Below are 25,972 nucleotides of genomic sequence, written 5' to 3' on the forward strand. Positions count from 1 at the left end.
AGCCTTTGTTATGTTCAAGACAAAGTTAAATAAAACTTATTGATACTTTCCTTACTACCATCCTACATCTTTCATGGACTTTTCTCTACCTTACCTGCCAAGATTCCCCAGGGCATATTTCTATTGCAAATGGAAAATTCTTGCAGTCAGTGGAGAACAAAGGAGCTGTACATAGGGTACAGAATTTGCCTATTTGCTCATTCCTCTGTGTGCATGAATTTGTGCTTTGCTTCATAGAACCACCATCACTATCTGTTACCTGGGCAGACTGAGTTTAAATCCTTTGAGTTTCCTGATGAAAAGGCATTCCATTGGTAAACGGCATTATAATAATTATTTCCTCCCTGGTCAAGCTGGGATGTTTCCTCATAGTTTACTTTCTAGGCCTCATCTTTCTTACAGAGTGTGCTCCTTTGTTAAGGTTAGAATTTCCCATAAACCTGCTCAATAATTTGTTTGTGTTTGGCTTCTTTGAAATACTACACAAAGCAATCCCTGTAAAAGGCAAAGCTGTCCTGAAGGCTGAGAAAGGAGCCTGAGACATAGGCTCCAAGTTGCTCTTTTCAGGCAGAGCCAGCTGGGTAATCTTATCTCAGATAGCTGCTTTTCAAGGTGCCCAATTCAGGGGCTTTTCCTCTGGGAGCAGCATTTGCCCCAGGGAATCAAGTGCTTTCTAGTCAGGGGCAAAACTTTGGGAAATCTGAGGACCCAGGGTGGTATGGTCTGTTCAGGAGAATTTTGGGGAACAGAATGGCCCTCTTCTCCCTCCAGCACTTGTGCAGATCAGCACTTGGCCCCAGAACAGAGACCAGACTGAGAGGCGAGGTTAGGAGGAAACAGGGGACCCAGGAAAGGAGGCTAGATTGCAAACGCACCTACACAGCTCTGAGTCAAAGGCTGTCAGTCATCTCGGCTCAGACTGCTCTGCTCTCCAGCAGCCCAGCCCTTTCCCAGGGCTGGGGCAGGAGATTGCTACATGTAGGCTTATCTGGGGAAAAACCAGAGCCTCACTTTAGTCCCTTCCGGTAATTGACACTACTGGACACCCAGGAGGGGGAGGAGAGAGCTTCTCTTCATAAATGTTCCCACCCCAGGGCAAGGTGGCTCACTCTGGCAGGTAGGAACAGGGGAGTGTGCACCTGCCACCAGTCAAGCTCAGCCAGACTGCAAGAGGAGGCGAGGCGGAGCCAGCCGAGGGAGTGAACCATGGACAAGTTGAAATGCCCGAGTTTCTTCAAGTGCAGGGAGAAGGAGGTAGGGGTCTGGGAGCTGCGGGAGGTGTGGAGGACCTGAGAGTGGAAAACTTAAGGGGGGTTGCTAGTCTCAGTTTTTGCTTTCTGTGGCTGTTCCTTGTGCTCCACATTTCTGTTCAACTATTAGGTGTGACTGAGATATACCTATAGAGTAGAGAAGAAAGAAAAGCTCTTACTCTCATAGCTAGAAGACTTAGGGCCACCTCATCCTCTGCCTTGGGAGTACCCACAAAATCCTGTTCTCTATCCCTCTCCTAACTGTGTCCATATGCTAGAGGAAAGTACAAAAGTACACTGTTCTTAATTGACCCAAAGAACCCTCCATACCCCAGAGAAGTAAGCAGGTTGGGAGAGAACCCCTGTCCCTTCTCTCCCTCCCAAGTGGAGAGAGAGCTACTTCATCTGGTGAGACAGGAGAATTTGTATCTGCATATTATTCTATAGCTTTTAGAAAGGCATTGATTTTAATCTGTAAGACAGAGAAAAGTTAAACTACCCTTAACTTGATACATCCAATACTATCAAGCCATAAGAAAAGTTTATAGATTCTTGTTTTTTTTTTCCAGCAGACACTATATTTGATCCTGCTCAAAGATCTGCTACAATATCAATATTAATGACTTTATCTAATTCATCTTGAAGACTTTTGTATTTGAAACCTGATTTGTCTACTTTCATTTTTCCCTCACACCAGTGTGACAAAGACCTTTGTATTTCAAACCTAATTTGTCTGCTTTCATTTGTGTCTCACACTGCTGTCACATTTAACGTTTTTACCAAAATTTGAATAATCTTAGCTGATGGAATAGTAAACATATCTACCTACAGAACTTTGCTCATTTTAAGAGGTAAATGTTGTAAAGTAAAAGCAGCTATCAGCAGAAATCTCCCCAACTTTGTAAAGCATTCCCCTCAGCTATGGTTTTCGGGGTTTCTTCCCCCCATTTTCTGTTGCTCTATGGATTTGTGAAATTATGCTTCTGTGGAATTTGTAATGGTAGAAAGGCAAGCTGTTGATATTTTTTCTTCCCCAGAAAGTGTCGGCTTCATCAGAGAATTTCCATGTTGGTGAAAATGATGAGAATCAGGACCGTGGTAACTGGTCCAAAAAGTCGGATTATCTTCTATCTATGATTGGATACGCAGTGGGATTAGGAAATGTGTGGAGATTTCCATATCTGACCTACAGCAATGGTGGAGGTATTCTATTTCACCCCCACCCTCCCACCCCCGCTTTTCCCTCCAGTTTTAAGTGTGGTTCTGTATGGCTTCTGAGAATATTTTACGAGTTGAAGGAAGGCATATGACAGTTGACAGTTTGGGTTAGTGGGAGAATGAGAAACAAGCATATTGAATTTATTATTAGTCTGAGCTACTAGCTCAAGTTAGAAACCTAGTTTCACAAAATCCTCAGGTATAAACTTGATAAAAAGCTTTATTTTTAGCACTTCTAAGCTTCTGATTTGAGATCTCACATAGTCTTCAACTATGACATACTTTTCCTAATTTATGCATGTTTCTGTGATAATCTGTTCAAGCTCAAGTTGTGCTTTGCTTAATTTATAGCTGAATCAGAAATAAACAGAAAAATAAGTTCTATTAAGAAGCTCAAATAAATTATTTGCTTAACTAAAATAATGCATTACATTTTGGTGATTTAAGTGTTGAAAGAGATGATTAAAAAGTAATTAAAGGTTTAGTATTTTAAGCTGCAATATTGAGTGACATGTATTCCAAATTGGACTGACTATGTAGAAGATCTTTCTAAAATGAAATAATTTAGTTCAAGGATTGTTGTTTTATTCCTGCAAAAAAACACTGTTTATACCTTGTAGATCATTAGGGTAGACTCAATTAGAAAAAGGAGAGAAAAATCACTTTGAGGTGACACACAAAGGGAAACAAAATGAATTGCACAATTCTCTAGTAATGTCCAAACAACTTTTCACTTACACCATATTTTATTTACTCGTAATTACAGGTTCTATTAGAAGTATAGAGGTGACATGCCCCTATATTTCATAACTGGGTACCAGTGAGACTGTGCCACTATAATTATTTTTCTTAGTATAATAGGATTTTGTGTGGTGATATTTCAATCATATTTCTTATTAATTGGTTACATTAAAATATTCACAGTGGTCTTCAGAGACTTAAGAAAGAAGCTCTGTTTATTAAACAGTTTAAGTGTCAGTAGCATGAATTCCCCTATCTAGAAGCTGGGTCATTTGGTTGTCTTGGTATTGAATATTAGCTGGAAAATGCATCAGAAATCACAGTTTTATTTCCGTCTATGTCCTAAGGTCCAGTGTGGTAAAGAGAAGCATTCTGGATCATTTTGAGCCTCTTGTAACTCATGTTTAGAAAAAGAAATTCCCTGTGCCTTGACATCATACATAGGCCCAGTAATTGCCACAAATTTCTAGGAACTATATTGAACTAGTTTTAATAGAAACTTTTAAAATATAGCCAACACAAAAATAATAATATTAATTGTATGCTATTATCTTTTTCACCATTTCCTCTAAAATTTAATATGCCATATTGGCTTTCAATTTTTTATAATAACATCATTTGGGTAATAGATGATCTAGGCACTCTCAATCCTTCTTTCATCCAAGAGTAGAAGAGGAAAATGAAATTAAAATTTGTTAAATGCGAATTAGGTTTAAAAATATGGTCAGGTTTGAAAAGTTGTTTCTAAAATCTGGAAATATTTTTATCTGTATATTCTTTTTTAACAGTTTATTAAAGAGAAGTGTCATACCACTTTAAGGTCTAGGTCTGCAGTATTGACAATTTGTGGCTATATTAACTATATTAACAATTTATCATCTATGGATAGTATTAATAATAAAATAATATAATAGGTGAAAAGTCAGGTATAACACTGAAGAAAATAATCTTTTTTAACAAAAAATACCTGTTCACACTCGGCTGGTAAAGCTTGTTTATTGCTGTAGTTAAACAGTTGTATTTTTTTCTTCGTATTTGTCATTCATAGGACTTAAACTTCTATTAGTCACAGTAAAGATGGTATGTACATTGCAACATCTATACAAACATATTTTTCCCTATGGTTTAGTGACTTCCAGGGTTAGTATTAAAGTAAGTCACTTACCTACGAATAAATAACAAGTTCTTTATAGACTCATTTTTAGTAGAATGTATTTTGAGAGTTGAAAAAAATGTTATTCCTAGGTATGATGTTACAGTATCATAATATGAAAAATACTTGAGGCAAAACTGTAACATGAGTAAATTAAATGTATACAGTCTGAAAACCCATTTTTATCCACTGATCCCCACATTCTTTATTAAACTTTGCCAATACTTCTGGAATGTTTTATTAATAAGTTTAATATTCTGCCCTTGCTTCAACGTATAATTTGGCAAAACTTCTAATGAAAAATACTATGCCCCAAAAGTGGAAAGAAATAAAAAGGAAAATGATAAAAGGTTAAAAGGATGGGGGAGGTGAATTGTCTAGTGTGGGAGAATTATTCCTTGTGAAACTGAAAGTTAACTACAAGTATTTCTCAAAAGTTCAGAGTCTTCAAACAAAACCAATACATTTTGTATTAACATTGAGTGAAGAACCTTGTGACTCTTTGGAGAATAATAAACTTAATTGCAATAGCTTACACTGTGAGCCACATTAGCATTTTAACCCCAAGTCTTAAAAATAGACCATTTATTTTTAAAGGAAAAAGGAGGATAACCAATGTTGAACATGGGCTATGTGCCTGGCATTTTGGCAAGTGTTTTCACATAGGCCCTGTATTTGAACCCTTATGACAAACTGAGTTGGCATTGTTCTCCCCTTTTATAAGGAATCCAAGATTCAGATGTTAGGCAAATTGCTGGAGGTCACATAACTGGTAAATGGTCTAGCCAGGATTTCAACCTAGGTTTATCTGGCTCCAATGCCTGGGATCGCTCAATTCCTCTGGCTTACTTTCTATACTCTACCATTTTTAATAATCACAACAGCCTCATTAGGTAATACTAGCATCCCCATTTCATAGATGAGAAATCCAAGGTTTAAAGAATCAACCACTTATTCATAGAAAGCAGTGAACTTTAGGCCCAAACCCAGCACTCTTTGATTCCAATATATCAGGATGCTTTTAAAATGTTATGCTGGTTGTCAAAGTGCCATCAAGACTTCGAGCTGTAATAGTGCTTTGGTTCTTTCTCACCTTTTTTAGGCGCCTTCTTGATACCTTATGCAATTATGTTAGCATTGGCTGGTTTACCTTTGTTCTTTCTGGAGTGTTCACTGGGACAATTTGCTAGCTTAGGTCCAGTTTCAGTTTGGAGGATTCTTCCATTGTTTCAAGGTTGGTATTAAAGCATTTTCTTGGTATTAAAGCATTTTCTTCACCATGCTTTTTTGTATATTTGTGCATATAGCTACTTTCACTGCGAAGAACAAAAAATTGCTTAAAATTCTGACAATTTAAAGCAAAGAAAACATGCATTATTGTTGTTTTGCTGTACAGTTTGCCACTGCAGAATTTAAAAAATCAAATGTTTTTATTTCTGTTTATCATGGGCTGCAGAAATGGGAAGGATTAGAAAGCACGCTAAAGATGGTTAGAAGGGTGTCATTATTTTCCTATTTTCACCCTGTGAATTCTTTTGGCACATAGTCTCGTGCTCTAATTTAAAGGCCCTAACTTTTTTCTACTTCATATGTAGTTTTTGTCTTACTGCCTTTGCATATCTTTTACAATGCCTCATTCAGAAAAGTTGAAGGGTAGGCCACCATTTTTTTTCTTGGATGCTCTTAATAGAATAGGACACTGGTAAAGCTTAAAAATGCCTTGTTATTAAACATCAAACTACCTCTTTTGACTGAAGATTAAATATCATTTTGGTATGTGCTAGCTGCTGAAAATTATTTGTTTTCAATGCAACATCAAAAATAAATTCATAGTGAGGTGAACAGAATATTGTTCTGGAAGAGTGGAGAAACTACCTTAAAAGCTAGTTTTGAGCATTGGAGTTATATTCAGCACGCTAAACTGCATTTTGAAACTACCTAGTTAAGGAAACTTTGGATATTTAAATTCAGATTGTTACTGAATTATTTAATTTTCTTTACACATAGTTGTAGATATATGTACACCATCCCTCCAGGTCATTATTTTAGAGGCTTCATTTTCTACTTCTCAAAATGTTGATTTATAGATGAATATTGTATTGGTCAGTGAGTAAATAAGATACGAGCTTTGAATTTTTTTTGTCTAAAGAATGTCGACTTTGCATGATCTGACAAGAATTTGCAGGCTTAACAAGAAAAAGTAATAAACATGGGTTTTTCTTTATGTGAATTTGATGCGCTTACCACAAGTCTTCTGGCCTTGGCCTTAATACCCTTTCTAATCAACTAAGAAACTGCACCAGCAAGCCAATCATAAAATTAAATTTAAATTTAGAAGAAAATTACTCAGACAGCATTAGTCCCTACTCTCCCAGAAAGAAAAAGGAAAAAAGTAATTTAAAACAGTCTTTATTTATTTAGAGACAGAGTCTCACTCTGATGCCCAGGCTGGAGTGCAGTGGTGGATCTAGGCTCACAGCAACCTCCGCCTCCCAAGGTCAAGCAATTCTCATGCCTCAGCCTCCCCAGTAGCTGGAGCTGCAGGCATGCACCACCACGCCTGGCTAATTTTTGTATTTTCAGTAGAGACAGAGTTTCACCATGTTGGCCAGGCTGGTCTCGAACTCCTGACCTCAAGTGATCCGCCCTCCTCAGCCTTGAAAAGTACTAGGATTATGGGCATGAGCCACCGCACCCTGCCTGAAACAGTCTTTTTTATTTTAAAATAGATTTTGTGGTAGCTGAGATATAGCTTTTTTATGAATTAGCAAAGTAAATTTCACTTGAGTTTGGTTTTTATTTTAATTGTTCTTTTTTTTCCAGGTGTGGGAATTACAATGGTCCTGATCTCCATTTTTGTGACAATCTATTACAATGTCATAATTGCCTATAGTGTTTACTACATGTTTGCTTCTTTTCAAAGTGAACTACCATGGAAAAATTGTTCTTCGTGGTCAGATAAAAACTGTAGCAGATCACCAATAGGTAAAATTTGTCAACCCCCAAATAGTTCTTTTATATATATTTTTTATAAGCTTGAAGGGTCAAATCATTCTCTAAGCAACTTAGGTACAATTTTAAATGTTCCAAAGGTCACTGGTGAAAGCAGAAGATAGCATATATAGTCAGAAAAATGATTAATACAATGGATTAATCTCTGAGAGCAGTCAGGAAGGCTAAATCATGCCTAAGAGTACTTCTTCCAGGCCTAAGTCTTGGGCAGGAGAGGAGAAACTGAGAAAATGATAAAGGGAGAAAAGTGCTATCTAGGATAGTTGTGTGTGTCTCAGGAGACAGTAGGTGTTGTTCATGTCATATGTGGCTAATCTTTGGGATAACGTACCATCCATGTCATAGACTATTACCATTTTAATTACCTATGTATATCAGAGGATAAATTTATAAATATTTAATGCTTCCGAGAAGTTTAAAGGCCTTAATTTGTCTATATACATAGGTTGGATAGGTAAATCCACATACAAAAGTTTGTTAGAGCACTAAACCTCAACTGAAACAATTGTTACTCTATACCTGTTGTTACTATAAATACAATCACAGCTTAAAAGGGCAGACAGTTTTGTAATCCCTCCTAGTTTAGTAGAAAAGATTTTAAGATGCTGAATGTACATAGCTTATTCCATCTGTAAGATTTCTACTCCACTTTTTTCAAGTAACAATTTTGATGATAATTTAAATATGTTACCATTAAAACATTTTCTAGGAAAGTAGTCTTCTAAAACTAAGTACATGTCTGTGTCTATATTTTTTATCCTCTTTAGTAACTCACTGTAATGTGAGTACAGTGAATAAAGGAATACAGGAGATCATCCAAATGAATAAAAGCTGGGTAGACATCAACAATTTTACCTGCATCAACGGCAGTGAAATTTATCAGCCAGGGCAGCTTCCCAGTGAACAATATTGGAAGTAAGTATACTAGATGATTTACTTTTAAGCAGATGTTATCTTAAAATTTGTACAGAACAACAAAACATTAATCATCTCCTTCCTTAACTCACATAAACAGAAAAAGGAAAATCAGGACAAATTATATTTCATTTAACTCAAATGTCTACCTATCCCAGGTGATTAGTAGTTACCTGCAAAATTAGCTCATAGTCAGCAATGTGTCTTTTATAAATTAGTTATTAAATGGGCACAACACTGTAATGATTTATGAAGTGCTTATTAGCTATGAGTTAGGAAATTGCTTTGAAGAAAACACGTACAAATTTTAGACTACAATGATCAAGTTGTAATGATAAATAGTTGGGTGATGAGTAATATTGCTATTTAAAAAAGTGTAATTCTTCAGCAGTTTTGTTTACAATTGTCATAATATGGTAAGAATAGATATGTAGTGTTATATTTACTTTTATTAATTTCAAACGATCTCTCTACTTACTCTATATCTATCCATTACTCTTACCTAATATTGTTGACTCTACTGCTAAATGACCTCTTCTTCATCCACTGTTAATGACCTTTGTAACTCTTTTAAACTTTGGATCTTCAAATGTTCTCAAACTTCAAGCTTAGAAATAAGATCCATGCATGTACCTAGTGAGAATCTTGGAATTTTACAGAAAGTCTGTGGAAAAGGCATGAATAACAGGATCATTTGAGTTTGATGATATCTATAAGTATGGAATGAGGAAATATTTAATATAATTTTAAATGTTTTCCTCATTATTTTAACATGAGAAAATACTGTAATAGTAAAATAAAATAATCTGACATAAAGTCAATTTATTTACATAAAGGATCTTGAAATAGAGGAAAGTAATAGCTAAAAGAATCAGTAGATCTTTTATTCTATGGTTTGAAACTTTGGATTGGCTGTGGTTAACTGAAGTTCAGAGCCTGGCCATTTAATGAACTATCTGTGCCCTTCGTATTGATAGTATCTATCAATAAAGGCTCACCAAACTTTGATATATTAATAAGATACAATATTCATGAAGCTTCGACCTGGATAAATGGTATTACAAAACTCAATGTATTTTCTTTAAGTCAAGTGATTCTGTGATCATAAAATGGCTTATGTGTTTCAGTAAAGTGGCGCTCCAACGGTCAAGTGGAATGAATGAGACTGGAGTAATTGTGTGGTATTTAGCACTTTGTCTTCTTCTGGCTTGGGTCATAGTTGGAGCAGCACTATTTAAAGGAATCAAATCGTCTGGCAAGGTAACTTGAAAAACACATTAGATAGCGATATAGCAGCGTTCCAATTTCATGGTAGTTCAATATCAAGCATTACCAAAAGCATGTTTTTTTTCTATAATGGGAGCATTCAAATGTGTGAAAAGCTTTCTAAATAGTCTGTGAAAAGCTTTCTAAATAGTCATTTTAAGCTCTAAGTAAATACATAGGATCTCTGTTATTGCTAAATACAAAACAAACAAACAAAATACAAACTGGTACTAGAGGTGCACATTTCCTAAAAACATGGACCCTTTTAGCTGATAGAGCATTCTGAAGCTTAAGAGTATATTATTAAATTTTCTATCCTACTATATAAAGAAGCATCTTGAATGGAATCATACATTGCAATGTATGGTTTGGAAAGTCTAGATCCTTGTTCTATAGAGTAATAGTATCAGGAATCCCCTAGTCGGAGAGAGAGAGAGAGAGAGAGAGAGAGAGAGAAATGTGTGTGTTTGTGTGTATGTGTGTGTGTGTGTGAGTGTGTATGTATATATACACACAAACTATATATTCATTCTCTTAAAGATTGCCAAAATGGACACAGAACTTTTTCTCTCAGTGAAAGGGCCTCTTCTGAAAAACATTGTTATATTTTCCCACTTCATTGTTTACTTTTATAAACTTTCAGAGAGAATAATGGTAATTTAAGAAAACAACATGAAATTTTCTCTGTGAACAGTTACACAATACCCCGAAAAAGATGTCTATGTGTTTTTAACTAGTCAATGGATATTTCCTTAAAGGTGGAGGACAGGAATAACTGGGGATCTTGTCTTTGTATTCTCAGTACAATGTCTAGCACGTTCTGTTAATGTTAAGTTGTGATGAGACATGCTGTTACATCACAAAAATACTGTGAATATCACAAATCCAGGGAAAACTTTCCAAAATGTTTTAGTTGCACATTTTTTAAACCCTTGGTTTCCTTTTGATGTTAATATTGAAAGAGTCCATTAAAGGCCATTTACCCAGGCGATTAATTTTTATTGGTCTCTGAATGACTTGTTTAAACCATCTCCTTGGGTGTATTATAAAACATAGGACATCTATGGATCAAGGAAATCATCCTCATTAAGGCAAAGCTGGTCTCAAAGGCAATCTGCTCATCTGGAACCATGTGTTAGCACATGTTCCAGTGTGCTAACAAGTGTGATAGCACTTGTATGTATGCTATCAAACTCTCTTAACGGTAGCTGTAAGGATAACAGTAACAAGTGTCCAGTATTCACTTCAATATGCTTTTCTGGGATTTGAACATCTGCTAGGAAATATTTTCCTTTTCTTTGAAGACTGAATATATATTAACCAATGCAGGGTTTAAATCATTTCTCTCCTCACCTCAATGCAGTAATTTACTGAGAGAAGACATTCAGTCTCCTCAGACATGTATAAGGATATATTTATCAGAGCAATCCATTTAGATCCCAAGTTATCACTGCTGATGTATTATTTATTTACAGAATGAACCTGGGAAATGTGGATTAATACATCAAATTATTTTTGAAATGGATCATTTGAGAGTAGTGAGGACACAAAAAGAAATTATGCTAACTTTGGTATATCATCAGACCCTATGAAATCCCCTGTACTTTATTTAATTAATGTCAACTGGCTAATAATTTTACTTGTATACAGTTATACACCATGATTTTAAAAATAACTTACTAATTTTTGGTTACTTTTCTTGGTAGGTGGTATACTTTACAGCTCTTTTCCCCTATGTGGTCCTACTCATCCTGTTAGTACGAGGTGCAACTCTGGAGGGTGCTTCAAAAGGCATTTCATACTACATTGGAGCCCAGTCAAATTTTACAAAACTTAAGGAAGCTGAGGTGAGTCTTAATTTGGATTTCAAATTATCTGAGGAGGTAAATCTTAAAAGTAAATGCCAAACATCTTTGGTTCCATATGAATATCATAATGTAATAGCTTGCAAAATAATATACAGTTAAATTTATTAGTTTCTATCCACTAGGATGTCTGACTTAGCTCATATTTAACCTGCCATTAATATTCTTTTATTGATGGTGAGATAATTTTTAGAAATAGGATTTTTAAAGTCATTTTTTATTCATATAAACTGAATCTATTTGACCAACAAAATTTCAGGCTTATTAATCTGAAAAACAATATTTCATGCATAAATACCCGCAAGTTGATGATTGGGGCTATGTGATTTATTGGATAAACTCAGACTAGCTTTAGAGATTACTGTTGAAAGTTTAATAGTCTAATATACATTTTAGTTTTCTTCAAAATTTAATATTCGCAAAATATTATCAAATTTTGTCTAGTGAATTGTGAAGTTAAAACATAAATTTGATAATGGATTAAGCATTCCAAAATTGTTACTTATACCAAAAACTTAAACGTGTGCCATGAATAAGAATTGGGTAACACTATTTCAACTATACCTTCAGATAATGGCTGAATGTATCACTGGCATGTAACATCTTTTAAAATTTGACTGCTGAGAGTATTAACAGTAAGTGTACTACAGATAGTATGCTTCTATTAGTATGGTCTAGAATGCTTTCACTTCTTTTTTTTTTTTTTTTTTTTTGAGACAGAGTCTCACTCTGTTGCCCAGGTTGGAGTGCAATGGCACAATCTCTGCTCACTGCAAACTCTGCCTCCCAGGTTCAAGCAATTCTCCTGACTCAGCCACCCAAGTAGCTGGGATTACAGGCATATGCCACCGCACCCGGCTACTTTTTTGTATTTTTAGTAGAGATAGGGTTTCATCATGTTGGCCAGCCTGGTCTCAAGCTCCTGACCTCAGGCGATCCACCCGCCTTGGCCTCCCAAAGTGCTGGGATTACAGGTGTGAGCCATCGCACCTGGCCCTTTCACTTTTTTACTAGTCACATCACATTCTTAGCACACATTAAGCTTCTGTTCAACTAAAAACCTGTAATTTTATGTTGAAATCAAGAGAGACTATGTTAATATTATCTGCCATACTACTAGTACTATTCAAAATGGATATTAGTTTGCTATAGTATTCTTCATGAAACTCATGCTAATTTCCAGCCATTACTGTCTTCTTTTCTAAATACTTACAAGAGGATGTGTAATTATTTCTTGTAAATTCTTTTTGTAAGCAGTGCCAAATTTATTAGCTTTTAGTTGTGGAAATCTGTCATTAATTTACAATCACCTTTCTGAAAACTGAAATGCCAATCTTTGGTCTTTGGTTACCTTTTTTTGTGCTCAATAATTTCCACTCAATGATTAATCACATAGCTTTAACTTATTTTAGATCTATGGAATTTTCTTATTATAGTCTTGGAGATTAATATACTTTGATGTGTCCACAGGACATCTTAATTTGTTTCTTCATTTATCTTGGGCCTCACTCTTTTTATCCCTGTTGGTTAATCTCTTCCTAATTTGAAGACCATTTTGGATGGTGAATAAGAAACAAATAAAATGGAACTTAGCATTCATCACCTTCTCCATGTTAGGTTATTGAACAAGATAAATTATGTTAATGCACTTGGAAATAGTAAGATTTTATATAAATATGAGCTAATGTACAATTATTTCAATTATTTCTGTTATATTATACTATCTTGCTAGAGTTGCAACATTTTCCCTAAGAAGTAGATTCACCATTTTCTTTGAAACTCATGACTTTGAGCCTAGTTAAAAATCCCCTTTGATATTCTTTTAGTGGCTTTTGCAAGCCTAAGATATCTGGGTTTTGTAGTTCCTTGAAATCATTCTGAAAAATTTATATGACACTTTTATATTGGTCTGTGTTTCAGTGACTCTAACATCTTTAAAAAATCAGAGTGAAACCTAAAGCTCCTTGTGAGACAAACAATTTCATCTTCTCACCCCTCTACTCTCCAACACAACATGACCCAACTCCTTCTTTTTGGGGTTTGCTGGCAATGACAATTGTTTTTCTTAGATTTTTTTTTATTCCTCACAATATATATTCTAAACATGGAATCATAATCAGGTGTCTTTCCTTTCCTTTGAATATCTGAACTTCATTGAGATCTCCAGGAGAGTAGAGAACCACACAAATTTATAGATAGAGGAGTCTTCAGCAATGCAGAGATTATTTTTCTAACTCCCTCATTTTACAGTGATGAAACTAAGACTTACATAGATTCGATTTTAGCCAATTGTACACAGCCAATTAATAAAGTTTGAATTACGATTTCCTAGTCCCTAATGTAATAATCTTGTATATTGGTATGAGATTAATAGATATGGAGATTAAAACTATGTTTGGAATTTCTCTTCCCTTTTGTTTGCAACCTAGCTACACATCATGGTATTCAGTAGCATTCTTACACAACACAGGACTGCCACACCCACTTCCAGCTCCCCCTGTCACACAGGCACATGTAATGTATCAAGTAAAAGAAGCTCAGAGACCAACATGAGCATGCTGTTCATCTGTTAATATGGGCAATGACCAAAGAAAAAAGAGGGCATTTTATTTCTAAGACAATTTTCTAAAATATAAGTGAAATAACCATGATCTATCCCAAAAGAGTTTTCTATGAAATTTGAAAACTGATTCTAAAGTTTATTTGAAAAAGAAAAAGGCCAAAACCCCAAGGTGTATCTGAAGTGAAGAGGACTTGTCCTATCAGATATGAAACAATATTTATAATGCTGTACTAATTAAAATAGTGAGGTGTTAGCATAGGTATAAATATATAGACCAGTGGAACAGGATAATAGTCTCAGAAATAAATTCAAAAACAAATGGAACTTGGTATGTGGCAGAGGTGGCAATGCAGATCAATAAGGAAAGGGATGATAATCCAATTGATAGAATTGATATCCAATTGATATCTAATTGATTTGATAATATCAATTATCCTTGAACAATTGATATCCCATTTAGGAAACAACATCAGTTGGAAGTTTCACATATCATTCACATATCACATATATTGATATGCACAATATCAATTTTAGGTGAACTGAAAATTTAACAATATAGGCAAAACTTGAATTCCTTTAGAAGAAAATACAGAATAGTACCTTTATAACCTTGGGCTAAGCCGTTTTTTAAAAGTAATAGAGATCAAGGATAATACCTATAGTCAAAAATGGATACCTTCAGCTACAGTAAACCAACAACAAAAACTTTGGTTCATCAAAGGACACAATGTTAAAAGGTAAACAAAATTAACCTACAAATTTTGGAGGAAAAAAAATCAACATATATAATAGTCAAAAGATTAGATTCCAAATTACATCAAGAATTTTAAAAACCGAGTAAGACAGCCCAAACCCAAAACTGGCAAAAGACATGACCAGGAATTTCACAGAAAAAAACAAATCATACGGAAAATGAAGTGTTTGCAAGTAGGCAGAGGAATGGGAACCCTCACAGCCAGCTGGTGGGAGTGCAAAATGGTACAATCCTTTAAAGAACAATTTGGCAAGATTTAGTAGAAGGGAGGAATACATATACTTTTCGACATCACAGTTACACACCTACATATGGGGAATGTACAAGAATGTTTACAGCTCCATAATAGCAACATACTGAATGATCTAAATGTCCATCAACAGGAGAAATGATAAATTGTGACATATGCAGTGTGGCAATAAAGAAGTGGAAAAGGGCCAGGCGCGGTTGCTCACGCCTGTAATCCCAGCACTTTGGGAGGCCAAGGCGGTCAGATCACCTGAGGTCAGGAATTTGAGACCAGTCTGGCCAACATGGTGAAACCCCGTCTCTACTAAAAATACAAAAAAATTAGCCGGGTGTGGTGGTGCATGCCTGTAATCCCAGCTACTTGGGAGGCTGAGGCACAAGAATTGCTTGAACCTGTCAGGCAGAGATTACAGTGAGCCAAGATTTCACCACTGCACTCCAGCCTGGATGACAGAGCAAGACTCTGTCTCAAAAACAAAAACAAACAAAAAAGAAGTGGAAAAGAATGATTTAAACTACAGATATTTAATTTAACCAAATAAATTTGCTTATATTCTTTCACTTTTGAGTTACAAAGTGGACATTTTATATAGTTCAACTTGATGATGGATAAATTTCACAATATCTAATAAAAAATGGCACGTTGTATATGTTTACGTGCATTAAGATAACTTTTCTATAAATTCCAAAACAAAACATTCAAATCTAAGTGTAAAGAAGAACAAAGAAATTATGAGCACAAAAGTCAGGATAGCAATTGCCACTGGTGGGTAGAAGGGTGACAATGATGAGGGAGGGGTAAAAAAAGGATTTAAGAGACTGCAACATTTTATTTCTTAAGCTGAGTAGTGGGCATTTGGGTGTTCATTTCATTGTTATTAATAATATATTCATTTGCTTATGTGAAATATTTACACAAATAAAAAATTGAGTATATGTTTTAAAATATTAAATTATTTTCTCTTATAGGTATGGAAAGATGCTGCCACTCAGATATTTTACTCCCTTTCAGTGGCTTGGGGTGGCTTAGTTGCTCTATCATCTTACAATAAGTTCAAAAACAACTGCTTCTCTGATGCCATTGTGGTTTGTTTGACAAACTGTCTCACTAGTGTGTTTGCTGGATTTGCTATTTTTTCTATATTGGGACACATGGCCCATATATCTGGAAAGGAAGTTTCTCAAGTTGTAAAATCAGGTATATAATACTATATATCATCAACTTTGATTAATTCAATGTATCTCACTTATGAAACTCCAATAGAATTTATAGAAATTTACTTGACACAGTCATGATTTAGAATATTGAATTTTCTTCCTCATTTCATCTTATATAATGTTGTTGCTGTAACAATATAATAATTTTTAGATTATCCATGTAAACAAGAATATATTAAGGAAATATTGCTGAAGAAGATAGGATGTTTAATTTTGTTTAGTCCTTGCTAAGCACTTTCCATGCATTATAAAAGAAAGAAAATGTGTATACAAATTTCCTCTGTACAAGTATACTATTGGGTTTGAATTTTTAGAACACATGAACATCATATAGGTGAGAGAGTCAAGTGACTTTGAGTTTCCAGTTGTGTCTAGCTTTAAAGGAATCTTAGTGAACTCCCTAACTTTACGGATATTAGCTAGGGATGCTTAATTATCTGGCTACAGATGCTGGGGGAAAATACTAGGGTTGTTTTAAGTAGGGATGCTTCATTAAAATTTTGTTTATGTTTTTAGTATCATATGATGGAAAGACTGCTGATTCATAACAGAATGTCAAGGATCTTGTAGATTATCTAGTGTCCAGCTCCTCATTTACGGAGAAGTGGATTGATACACAGTAATGTCACATATGTCTTGCAGAAGGTCAAATATTTAGGAAGTGACAGAGCCTAGACTAAAAGCTAATTTTCATGAATCCCAAGTTAGTCCTCCGGGAGGTCGAAGAAACCTAAAAATGCTTAAAACTGAGGATCACATAATAGAACTGGCACAAAATTGAAAAGCATTCTAAAGGTAACATCAAATGGAAAACAAGATTTAATTTATAGTTTCATTACATACGATTTTGCATATATGCATATAGTGATTCTGGGTAAACATTTGGAGAGAAGGTTAAAAACAAAAGTTAGTTCGTAAATGTATCTTTCTTTAACAGTGCAATTCTTTTAGAGCATCTAGGCTAAGATAATGTGAACTAATTTACGTTTCTGGAATTTAAGATAGTTTTTATTCTTTGTCAATCTTAAAAAATAAGATAAGTTAAATAAAACTATTAAAAGAATTAAAATTTCTTATGTGAGAAATGTACCATTTACATTACAGTCTATTTGCTAACTTAATTCATGTCACATGTTCACATTATCACATCACAAAACAACCAAATTCAATATTGTAAAAAGGGAATGTGAAATAGTTGGTAAAAAAATTTATGTCATGGATTGTGTTGCCAAATAAGATGAGATTTTTCTAATATCTTATGTTTTAAATGTTTAAATATGTGAATATTCTTGGTAACTAATTTATAATATCATACATGTTTCGTAGGTTTTGATTTGGCATTCATTGCCTATCCAGAGGCTCTAGCCCAACTCCCAGGTGGTCCATTTTGGTCCATATTATTTTTTTTCATGCTTTTAACTTTGGGTCTCGATTCTCAGTTTGCTTCGATTGGTAAGTAATACTTCCAGTGGTAACATATTCCTCTTATATTTCTTTTGCATTTCCTCTACTTGAAAACAAGGTGCTTTTATTACCCCAATTACCCCCTCTAGCTGTTAATCTCAGAATGATCCTTCTGAAAGTTGCTTTAAATAAAATTTAAATACAAAAAAATACTTGACACTCAAAAGGAATACACATTAATATTTTATCATACTTGTTTCAGATATTTTAAGAAAATAAACTGTTACAGGTGAATTTGAAGTCCTCTTTCTTTTCCTAATACAATCACATTTTTTTCTAGAAGCAACTCTTACCATAGATTGTGTATGTTATTCTATCCATGTTTATATACATTTTATATGTCTGTACATATCATATACATTTTTAAATTTGCACATAAATGTGAAGTTTCAGAGCATGCATATGACTCTGAAAGTTGTTTTTGCATTGATTATGAATCTCATTGATACACAGGCATATAGATCTAGTTAAATCACAATCTCTTTGTTGCCATAATAATGGGCATATGCATGATATACAATTTTTTAAAAATTACACACACTGCTGCAATGATCATCCTTGCACATACTTCTATGCACACATAGGGATTTACCTAGGTTACATGACTAGAGAAATTCTGAAACAATTTTCATCCTACCACTCTCTCACATACAATATTTTCAGTTTACTCTGTTTATAGGATAAAATCTAGACTTTTCTGGTTGACTTTCAAAGTCCTTGAAAATCTCAGACATATTTTCTGATATTTTCATTCTCACATCCTTCTACTCTTAGCCAGTTCCCTATTTCATGAACACATTTATTTCTTAACCTAGAATCCTTTCTGTTTCCACACCACTGATTCAAATATTTACCTTATTTAAAAGTCCTACTAGAATTCTTCCTTTTAGACTAATTCAGTTCACAGGGGACTGTTACCTTACAGTTGTTATTGATGAAAAATCATATAAAGCAGACTAAAAACAACAAATAGAGCTGCATTTGATTTTCATCAGAACCAAGTGGTGACTGCCAAAAGAAAAAACCCCGTGGGTTTTTTAAAGCAAGGAACAGGGCTCAGAGTCTATTTTCAACATATATTTGTAAATTTGATTAACATACATTGAATTCTGTGATTAACAGTATTGGCAAATAAGTTGACATATAACATGTCATTTCTCCCCCTCTGAAGAAACGATCACAACAACAATTCAAGATTTATTTCCCAAAGTGATGAAGAAAATGAGGGTTCCCATAACTTTGGGCTGCTGCTTGGTTTTGTTTCTCCTTGGTCTCGTCTGTGTGACTCAGGTATACTACAGCATTTTTTTTCATAGAAACATATTAGTTGGAACATACTTTATAACCTAACTAAAGAAACCAAAGCTTAAGAGGATGCTTAGTGACAAGTCCAGGTCTGACTTGGATCAAGGTTTTCTGGGTTTTAGCCCATTTTTCTCCATTATTACTTTTATAGAAAGTCTATTTTGCAGATGAGGAGGCCGAATAATGGACAGTTACTTCAGTTACAATAAGATTACAGACTTTAAACACATACTACATTTCTCACAGCCACTTCAGAACATACAGACACTGCATACCATTCTGATAATCAACAAATTTAAGTGCTTATTTTCTTTCCAGTGACTCAGTATAGATTGAAAGATTCTTGAGATATTTAAAGTCACATTTGAGTTTACATTTGAAACATTGCTTTTCGCATTTTAGCAGAAGGGAAACTAAGGAGCATATGTCAAGATCAAATTAATAGATTCAATTTGAATATCCCATCAATCATAAAAACAATTAAAATATACTTAGAAGTAATTAATTTTTTTTGGTAGGCTGGAATTTACTGGGTTCTTCTGATTGACCACTTCTGTGCTGGATGGGGCATTTTAATTGCAGCTATACTGGAGCTAGTTGGAATCATCTGGATTTATGGTAAATAGTAACTATAAAATTATTTTCCAGTTTTATTAAAATAGTTTAGTTTGATTCATTTTCATTATATTTACCTAATTATACTATTAATTTTTATACTATTATAATAGCAAAGTACAATATACTGCACAACATTATGTTATGTAAAAATATAATTACAGGTGTATGATTCATTGTTGTGGTAGAGAAAAATGTTTAGACACAGAAAGATAATTGATGCCACAATGGTTACTGGAAGAAAATATTAGCAAGCACTCAATGTACTCTTTGTTTTCTTTAGGAGGGAACAGATTCATTGAGGATATAGAAATGATGATTGGAGCAAAGAGGTGGATATTCTGGCTATGGTGGAGAGCTTGCTGGTTTGTAATTACACCTATCCTTTTGATTGTAAGTAATAATACACCATGAACTTGATTTCGATAATACATACGTTCTAAGATAAACTTAATAATTCACATTGAAGACAAAAGGCAAATTAATTTTATAAAGGAATGATTTTCAAGTTTTGCAGTATTTATGGCTGGTGCCTCCAAGTTGCCTAAATTAAAATGCCTTTGCAGTATTATTTTGAGGCCATCAGTTTAAACATTTACCATTTGAGAAAATAAACAGGTTCGTATAGTTGTAAAAGTTATCAATAATTTAAAATTTATCAATAGAAAAAATGAAAATAAAACATGAATTTGCTCATTCCCTAAAAAAACATGTTGAGCCATCAATAATATTCCTAACCTCTCTGCCAGGCACAGAAAAAACAAAGATGCATAAGGCCCAGATCCTCTCTTCAAAGAATTCAGTTTAAATATACTGACTGCTGAGAAACAACAGTCATATTTTAATTCATATTTTATCTCTTAATGAGGGAGGTATTTGGCAGATGATAGTAAAAGAAACTTACCTGTGTCAATAGGGGCAACGGTTTATGTCAATAAATTCAACAATTAATACTATTTAGAAGCTGAGGTAAAGCAAAAGTATGTCTTACTCGAGAGACATAACTTATCAACTTAAAATGTTCAAATAACATTTCAGGACAGTAAATGGCTGAGCACCAAAATAAACACTACACTGGAGGGAGAATGATTATGGACTAGAAATAATGGTGGTGGGATGAGGCAGTGTCAAAGCTTCATAGATTTATTTTGGTTTTCATTGCCTTCATACTTCAAAGGTTTTCCTAGAAAAGGCCATTAAGTAATTCTATGCAGGATTTCCTTCAAATCTAAAGTACCACATTTGTTTGTAGAGAGGATTACATTTTTTTTTAACATTATGAGATCACTTTCAAAAGCTGAGCAGTTTGGAACGAGATCATGGTGAATTAAAATATTTGGATATTCCATATTTTTGCTAAATGATTTTGAAAATGACACTAAATATTTTTATTTGACAAGTCTCCATAATAAAGTAAGCCCCCTTGTCAACTTAGAAGGTCTAGCTGGATCACTTAACAAGCTAATATTCAATGATTACATAAGTTTGACACCTGAATTTAATTTAAAATGCAAAAGTATTAGATATGAAATGATTTACATTGCTATCTATTTTTTATAAAGTCATGTGTATTGGACTCCACTATCCCTCATCCATTCTTTTGTAGTTATGTACATTCATAGTAACTGTAAAGTATATTTAAATTACTGTAATTAAATTAATGGAGCTAAGCCATGTAATTTTAAAATTAAACATAGATCTATTTATTGTTTTCTCGCTGATTTTAATAAAACAAAAACAGCTAAATTTAAGGAAGCTCCTCAATAATTATTGGGTTTTGTTTTGTTTTGCTTTACCAATTTCTAATTAATTAGTTTTAATGCTTCAACATTTCGGGTTTATTTTAACTTGGCCTTATAATGTGTTCATCTTTAACATTCAGATTTGACTGTATTGCCTAAACAGATACTGAGGGTTTTTTTGTTTGTTTTTTGTTTTTCCCTCAGTAAGATGCTGGAAGTGAAATGTGCTTTGGTAAATGCTCACCAATAATGTGTGTAAATGCATGTGTGTTTTTGATGTGTCAAAAGGGGATCTTTGTGCAGTGGGAAAGAATAGAAGCAATTCCTAAGCAAGGAGAAAAGCATGCCCACTAAGGTGTACTTCACATTCTCATTGTATTAATCTATATGCTGGCATGTAGATTTAATCTATGGCATAGAATAAAACCATGCTATTATAAATCAAAGTGAAAAGCTCAATAACAGAAAATTTCAGATATTATTTTACTTTCAATCTGATATATGGTCAAGTATTTTATTGAAATATATGTTGAACAAGTATTTGGATTTATAAATATATGATGGTATTAATTTTGGAAAAATTTATTCAAAGTAAAAATAAAAGTTATATATTTTGGTTCATTCCATATTGTTATCTTCTGGCTTGTTACCTGATTATTTCAATTATTTGAATATATTTTCATATTAATTATTTTTGATAAATCACATCTGAGGAACAGAATCAAATTGCTAATCATCAGTGCAATAAAGTCTAATCTTTAGCTTTGTCTTTGCATATTTAACTTTGACAGGCAATATTTATCTGGTCATTGGTGCAATTTCATAGACCTAATTATGGCGCAATTCCATACCCTGACTGGGGAGTTGCTTTAGGCTGGTGTATGATTATTTTCTGCATTATTTGGATTCCAATTATGGCTATCATAAAAATAATTCAGGCTAAAGGAAACATCTTTCAAGTGAGTGCATTAAAATTGTTTATACTTTATACAAAGTAGTTATGATCAAAATGGAGATTAATTTACTCACATGGTAGTAATATGAGATTATATGAAATACAATTAATTACTCCTTCCTCTTGGCTACTTCTATACCTGACACAGTCATCTGTTACTAGTGCACAACATGGTATTTTATTATTTATACATTTGCTGTGTTTCTCTATGCTAGACTATAAGCTCCTTGTGGGGAAAGTCGGGTCTTATTTGTTGCTGTACCTCTGGCCTTGCTACGGTGCTTAGCATATGACAGCTATGATATCTATACCTATGTTGAGTTGTCCCTGAAGATGTCACAAAGCAAATGACCTGTTTGCTTTATATCCATAGTCACTGCTTTTAAACTTCATCTGGCTATAATATACATCCTAATAGTGTTTTTATACTGGAATAAGCCTGGTAAATATCTTGAACCCAATCTAGAGCCTGAGTCATCCCTCTTCCATGGAGGTCTAGGGGTATGAAGTTCATTATGACATCTCAGTAGGACAATGACAAAGTAGGCTTAGCAGCCTTAGATTTAAATAAATTCCTAAGTCCATACAACAATGGATCCAAATCAGTGGTTTGATCCTGGAACTCCCATTTCCTTTGTTCTTGAAACACATCCCAGGTATACACTGGTTTAGATCCTCAGCTCGTCCTCATCCTAAGGCCAGGATGGAAATGTCTGATTCAGTGAAGGTACAGAGTAGTCACTCTGTTACTCTAATGGGTTCACACACCCTGTTTTGAAATCATTTACATGCTCAGCTATTTTGGTTTAGTAGTTAATATACTTCTATTAACAACTAGCTACATTTGATTATACCTTTTTCTTGGTAAACTGTGCATTATTAAGAATTTAGATGAACACTTTTTAGTTTTCTATGATTCTTATTTTTTGTTAGTAGAGAAAAAATAATTTAAAGGAAAGTACAGTTCAATATTTGCTTGTTTACAGACTGTAGCACTTAAATTCTAAGACAATGATTTTTTGTTTTTGCATTTCAGCGCCTTATAAGTTGCTGCAGACCAGCTTCTAACTGGGGTCCATACCTGGAACAACATCGTGGGGAAAGATATAAAGACATGGTAGATCCTAAAAAAGAGGCTGACCATGAAATACCTACTGTTAGTGGCAGCAGAAAACCGGAATGAGATCTCATTGAAAAAAATATATGATTGTATAATGTGATTTTTTTTAGAATAGGGGGAACCTTATTTATTTGTATGTTAACTGAATAGGAAAATGTACATACTATGTTCATGATAGTGTGATTTTTTTCACATTTAAGCAGGAATGCAATATAAAAATGTGAATCTCTTAATTCTCAGCCATGTGCTTATTATATTTCTTTTTAGATTGTCTATCTGTATAACACACACACACACACACCTAACAGTCTCTATTTCACAATTATATTTTTGTAAATAGTATATGCATTTTTAATACATTGGAGGCTTTATTTTGAACTAATTTCTTAGAGAATAGTTATATTTTCTATTACACAAGTTTAAAAATATTATTAACTTGTATTTTCTTAATATACAATCTTTCTTTTCCACAAATATGAGTGGGAAATAAATCAGCACATTTAAAAGAAAGTGTTAAAACTGAAGGCCTCACTTAATTAGAAACGTGATAAATATATGGACAAATGGACTATATATACTATAAGAGGACTGTAGTTTAATACTTTTTACTCAAATATGTTTAAAAACTTCGTGCATTTGTTACAGCTCATGTTTGCTATATGAACTTAGTCATTAATGTTCTTTATAAAAAGTGAAATAAGATGGAAAAATAAGGATCCTACAGCCAGTAAGTGATAAATCTAGAAAACTGAGTTTTGAGTACCTCTTTTCCCATATACAATCTTCCTTCCTTAGGTAATTTGGAAGATAACTATGACCCATTTAATTTCTATTGTGTTTCACAAAATTAAGAGTTGTTCATTATACTCTCTGAAATATAGGTTTAATTTCAAATAGAATATGGACTTAAATGTTAATGAGAAAATGGCTTTAATCAATTCTAGCATTTTATTACTGTAATACAGGGCTGATAGAGTGATTTTGTCTTATATGAGTAAGTTACTACTTACAGGTGATAACTTGCATACTATTGGAAGATAAACTTGTCAAACTTGTCAAGAATGAGGAAAGCCAAATTAGAAAATCCTATGTCCTAGTTTCCTTACCAAGGATAATTAAATATATCACTAAGAGCTTTATATATTGATTATATATTGTTGACAACTGGTTTAAGCATCATAGCCTATGATGATAAACACTGCCTACATATGTAAAGAGCTTTTCATCAATTCTTAAATTTCTTAACCTAGGCTTCAGGGAGCATATGAAACCAAAATTATATGGAACATTTTCTGTGTGTACATGTACATGCATTTTTCTAGGGAGAGAGTCGGTAGGTTTATCAGAATATCAAGGAAAACTGTGACCCAAAGAAGTTTAAGAATCACATACACTGCTGCTGGCTTTTTGTGCTTGGCAAATGAGTGACAATAGAAGAAATAATTTTTCTTACACATTTTAAAACGTTTTCTCTTCCTTGTGATTGAAGATGAAAGGAATAAGAAATTAAGGCATTTGTTTAATTTATACTGGTAATTTATTTAGGGGGGAGGGGACATGAAGGTAGGTAAATAGGTAGGCCTCTAATTGAACCACCTCTCTAAATTATGTACGTATATATAAGCTGAAATTGTGTTTGACATTCTGAGGGTTTTCTTTTTCTTTTTCCTTTTTTTTTTTTTGGTGGGGGGCTGGGGGTCAGAGTCTCGTTCTGTTGCCCAGGCTGGAGTGCAGTGGCATGATCTCAGCTCACTGCAACCTCTGCCTTCTGGATTCAAGTGATTCTCCTGCCTCAGCCTCCTGAGTAGCTGGGACTACAGGTGCCCGCCACCACACCAGCTAATTTTTGTATTTTTAGTAGAGGCGAAGTTTCCCCATGTTGGCCAGGCTGCTCTCGAACTCCCGACCTCAAGTGATCTGTCTACCTCGGCCTCCTAAAGTGCTGAGATTACAGGTGTGAGCCACCGTGCCCGGCCCATTCTGAGGGTTTTCTTTGAAGACAGGTCAAATGCTGTTAGTAAGTTTCAGGAGATTGTTAATTCCTCAGTTATACCAGATTTTATAAAATATTTGAGAATAGATGGCTAACAAGAGGTTAGAAATACTTTTCCTTAATTTTAATCCACAGTATGTTACATGCATTCTACCACTACATTTTGGTGCTATTTAAGGTGTGCAATTTTCTATAGGTGACTTTTGCAATTCAGGGAAGATTTGGGTATATTAAATGAAAGAATATCTAATTGGGGGAAGTGTGAAGGGAAAGAAATTCTTTTCAAAAGCTGACCACAAAGAGTAGTTAAAAGTTTTCGTCACTATCTTCACAAGTGTGTAAAGCACAGATTTTAACAGAGTGCTTGGCATATTGTAGGGTGCTCAATGGTGGTTTTTATTATTATTACTCAGATTCCACAGTGGCAAGAAACATCATTCTACATAATGGAAAACATTTACATCAAATCCCACTTACTTTAATGCGAACTTGGAGATAATTTATGGTATTGTATTGTAAACCATTAATGAAAACTTTTTCACAGTTGAGTGAAATTAAAATCACTATATCTCAA

The 25,972-nt window shown here is 34.0% G+C and overlaps 1 protein-coding gene across 1 annotated transcript; it reads left to right on the top strand.

Annotated features, from left to right (window-relative positions):
• Positions 1–1,102: 1,102 nt before the first annotated feature.
• SLC6A14 (solute carrier family 6 member 14) lies at positions 1,103–25,972 on the top strand. Its single transcript, XM_004064754.5, has 14 exons — positions 1,103–1,254; positions 2,288–2,453; positions 5,465–5,596; positions 7,186–7,347; positions 8,142–8,289; positions 9,417–9,549; positions 11,262–11,402; positions 15,956–16,184; positions 17,531–17,656; positions 18,840–18,958; positions 19,492–19,591; positions 19,872–19,981; positions 22,122–22,289; positions 23,322–25,972. Exons 1-14 carry the CDS (start codon positions 1,207–1,209, stop codon positions 23,466–23,468), a joined length of 1,929 nt encoding a protein of 642 aa, XP_004064802.1. The 5' UTR covers positions 1,103–1,206; the 3' UTR covers positions 23,469–25,972.

The sequence above is a fragment of the Gorilla gorilla genome, chromosome X (genome assembly GCF_029281585.2).
Source record: "Gorilla gorilla gorilla isolate KB3781 chromosome X, NHGRI_mGorGor1-v2.1_pri, whole genome shotgun sequence".
Taxonomy (NCBI): Eukaryota; Metazoa; Chordata; class Mammalia; order Primates; family Hominidae; genus Gorilla; species Gorilla gorilla.

Bases quoted from the DNA above. Each gene is read 5' to 3' on its own strand.
- SLC6A14 (XM_004064754.5), top strand. From the start codon at position 1,207: ATGGACAAGTTGAAATGCCCGAGTTTCTTCAAGTGCAGGGAGAAGGAG. The intron at 7,348-8,141 runs GTAAAATTTGTC...TATCCTCTTTAG, and splicing joins CTGTAGCAGATCACCAATAG to TAACTCACTGTAATGTGAGT. The intron at 9,550-11,261 runs GTAACTTGAAAA...TTTTCTTGGTAG, and splicing joins GAATCAAATCGTCTGGCAAG to GTGGTATACTTTACAGCTCT.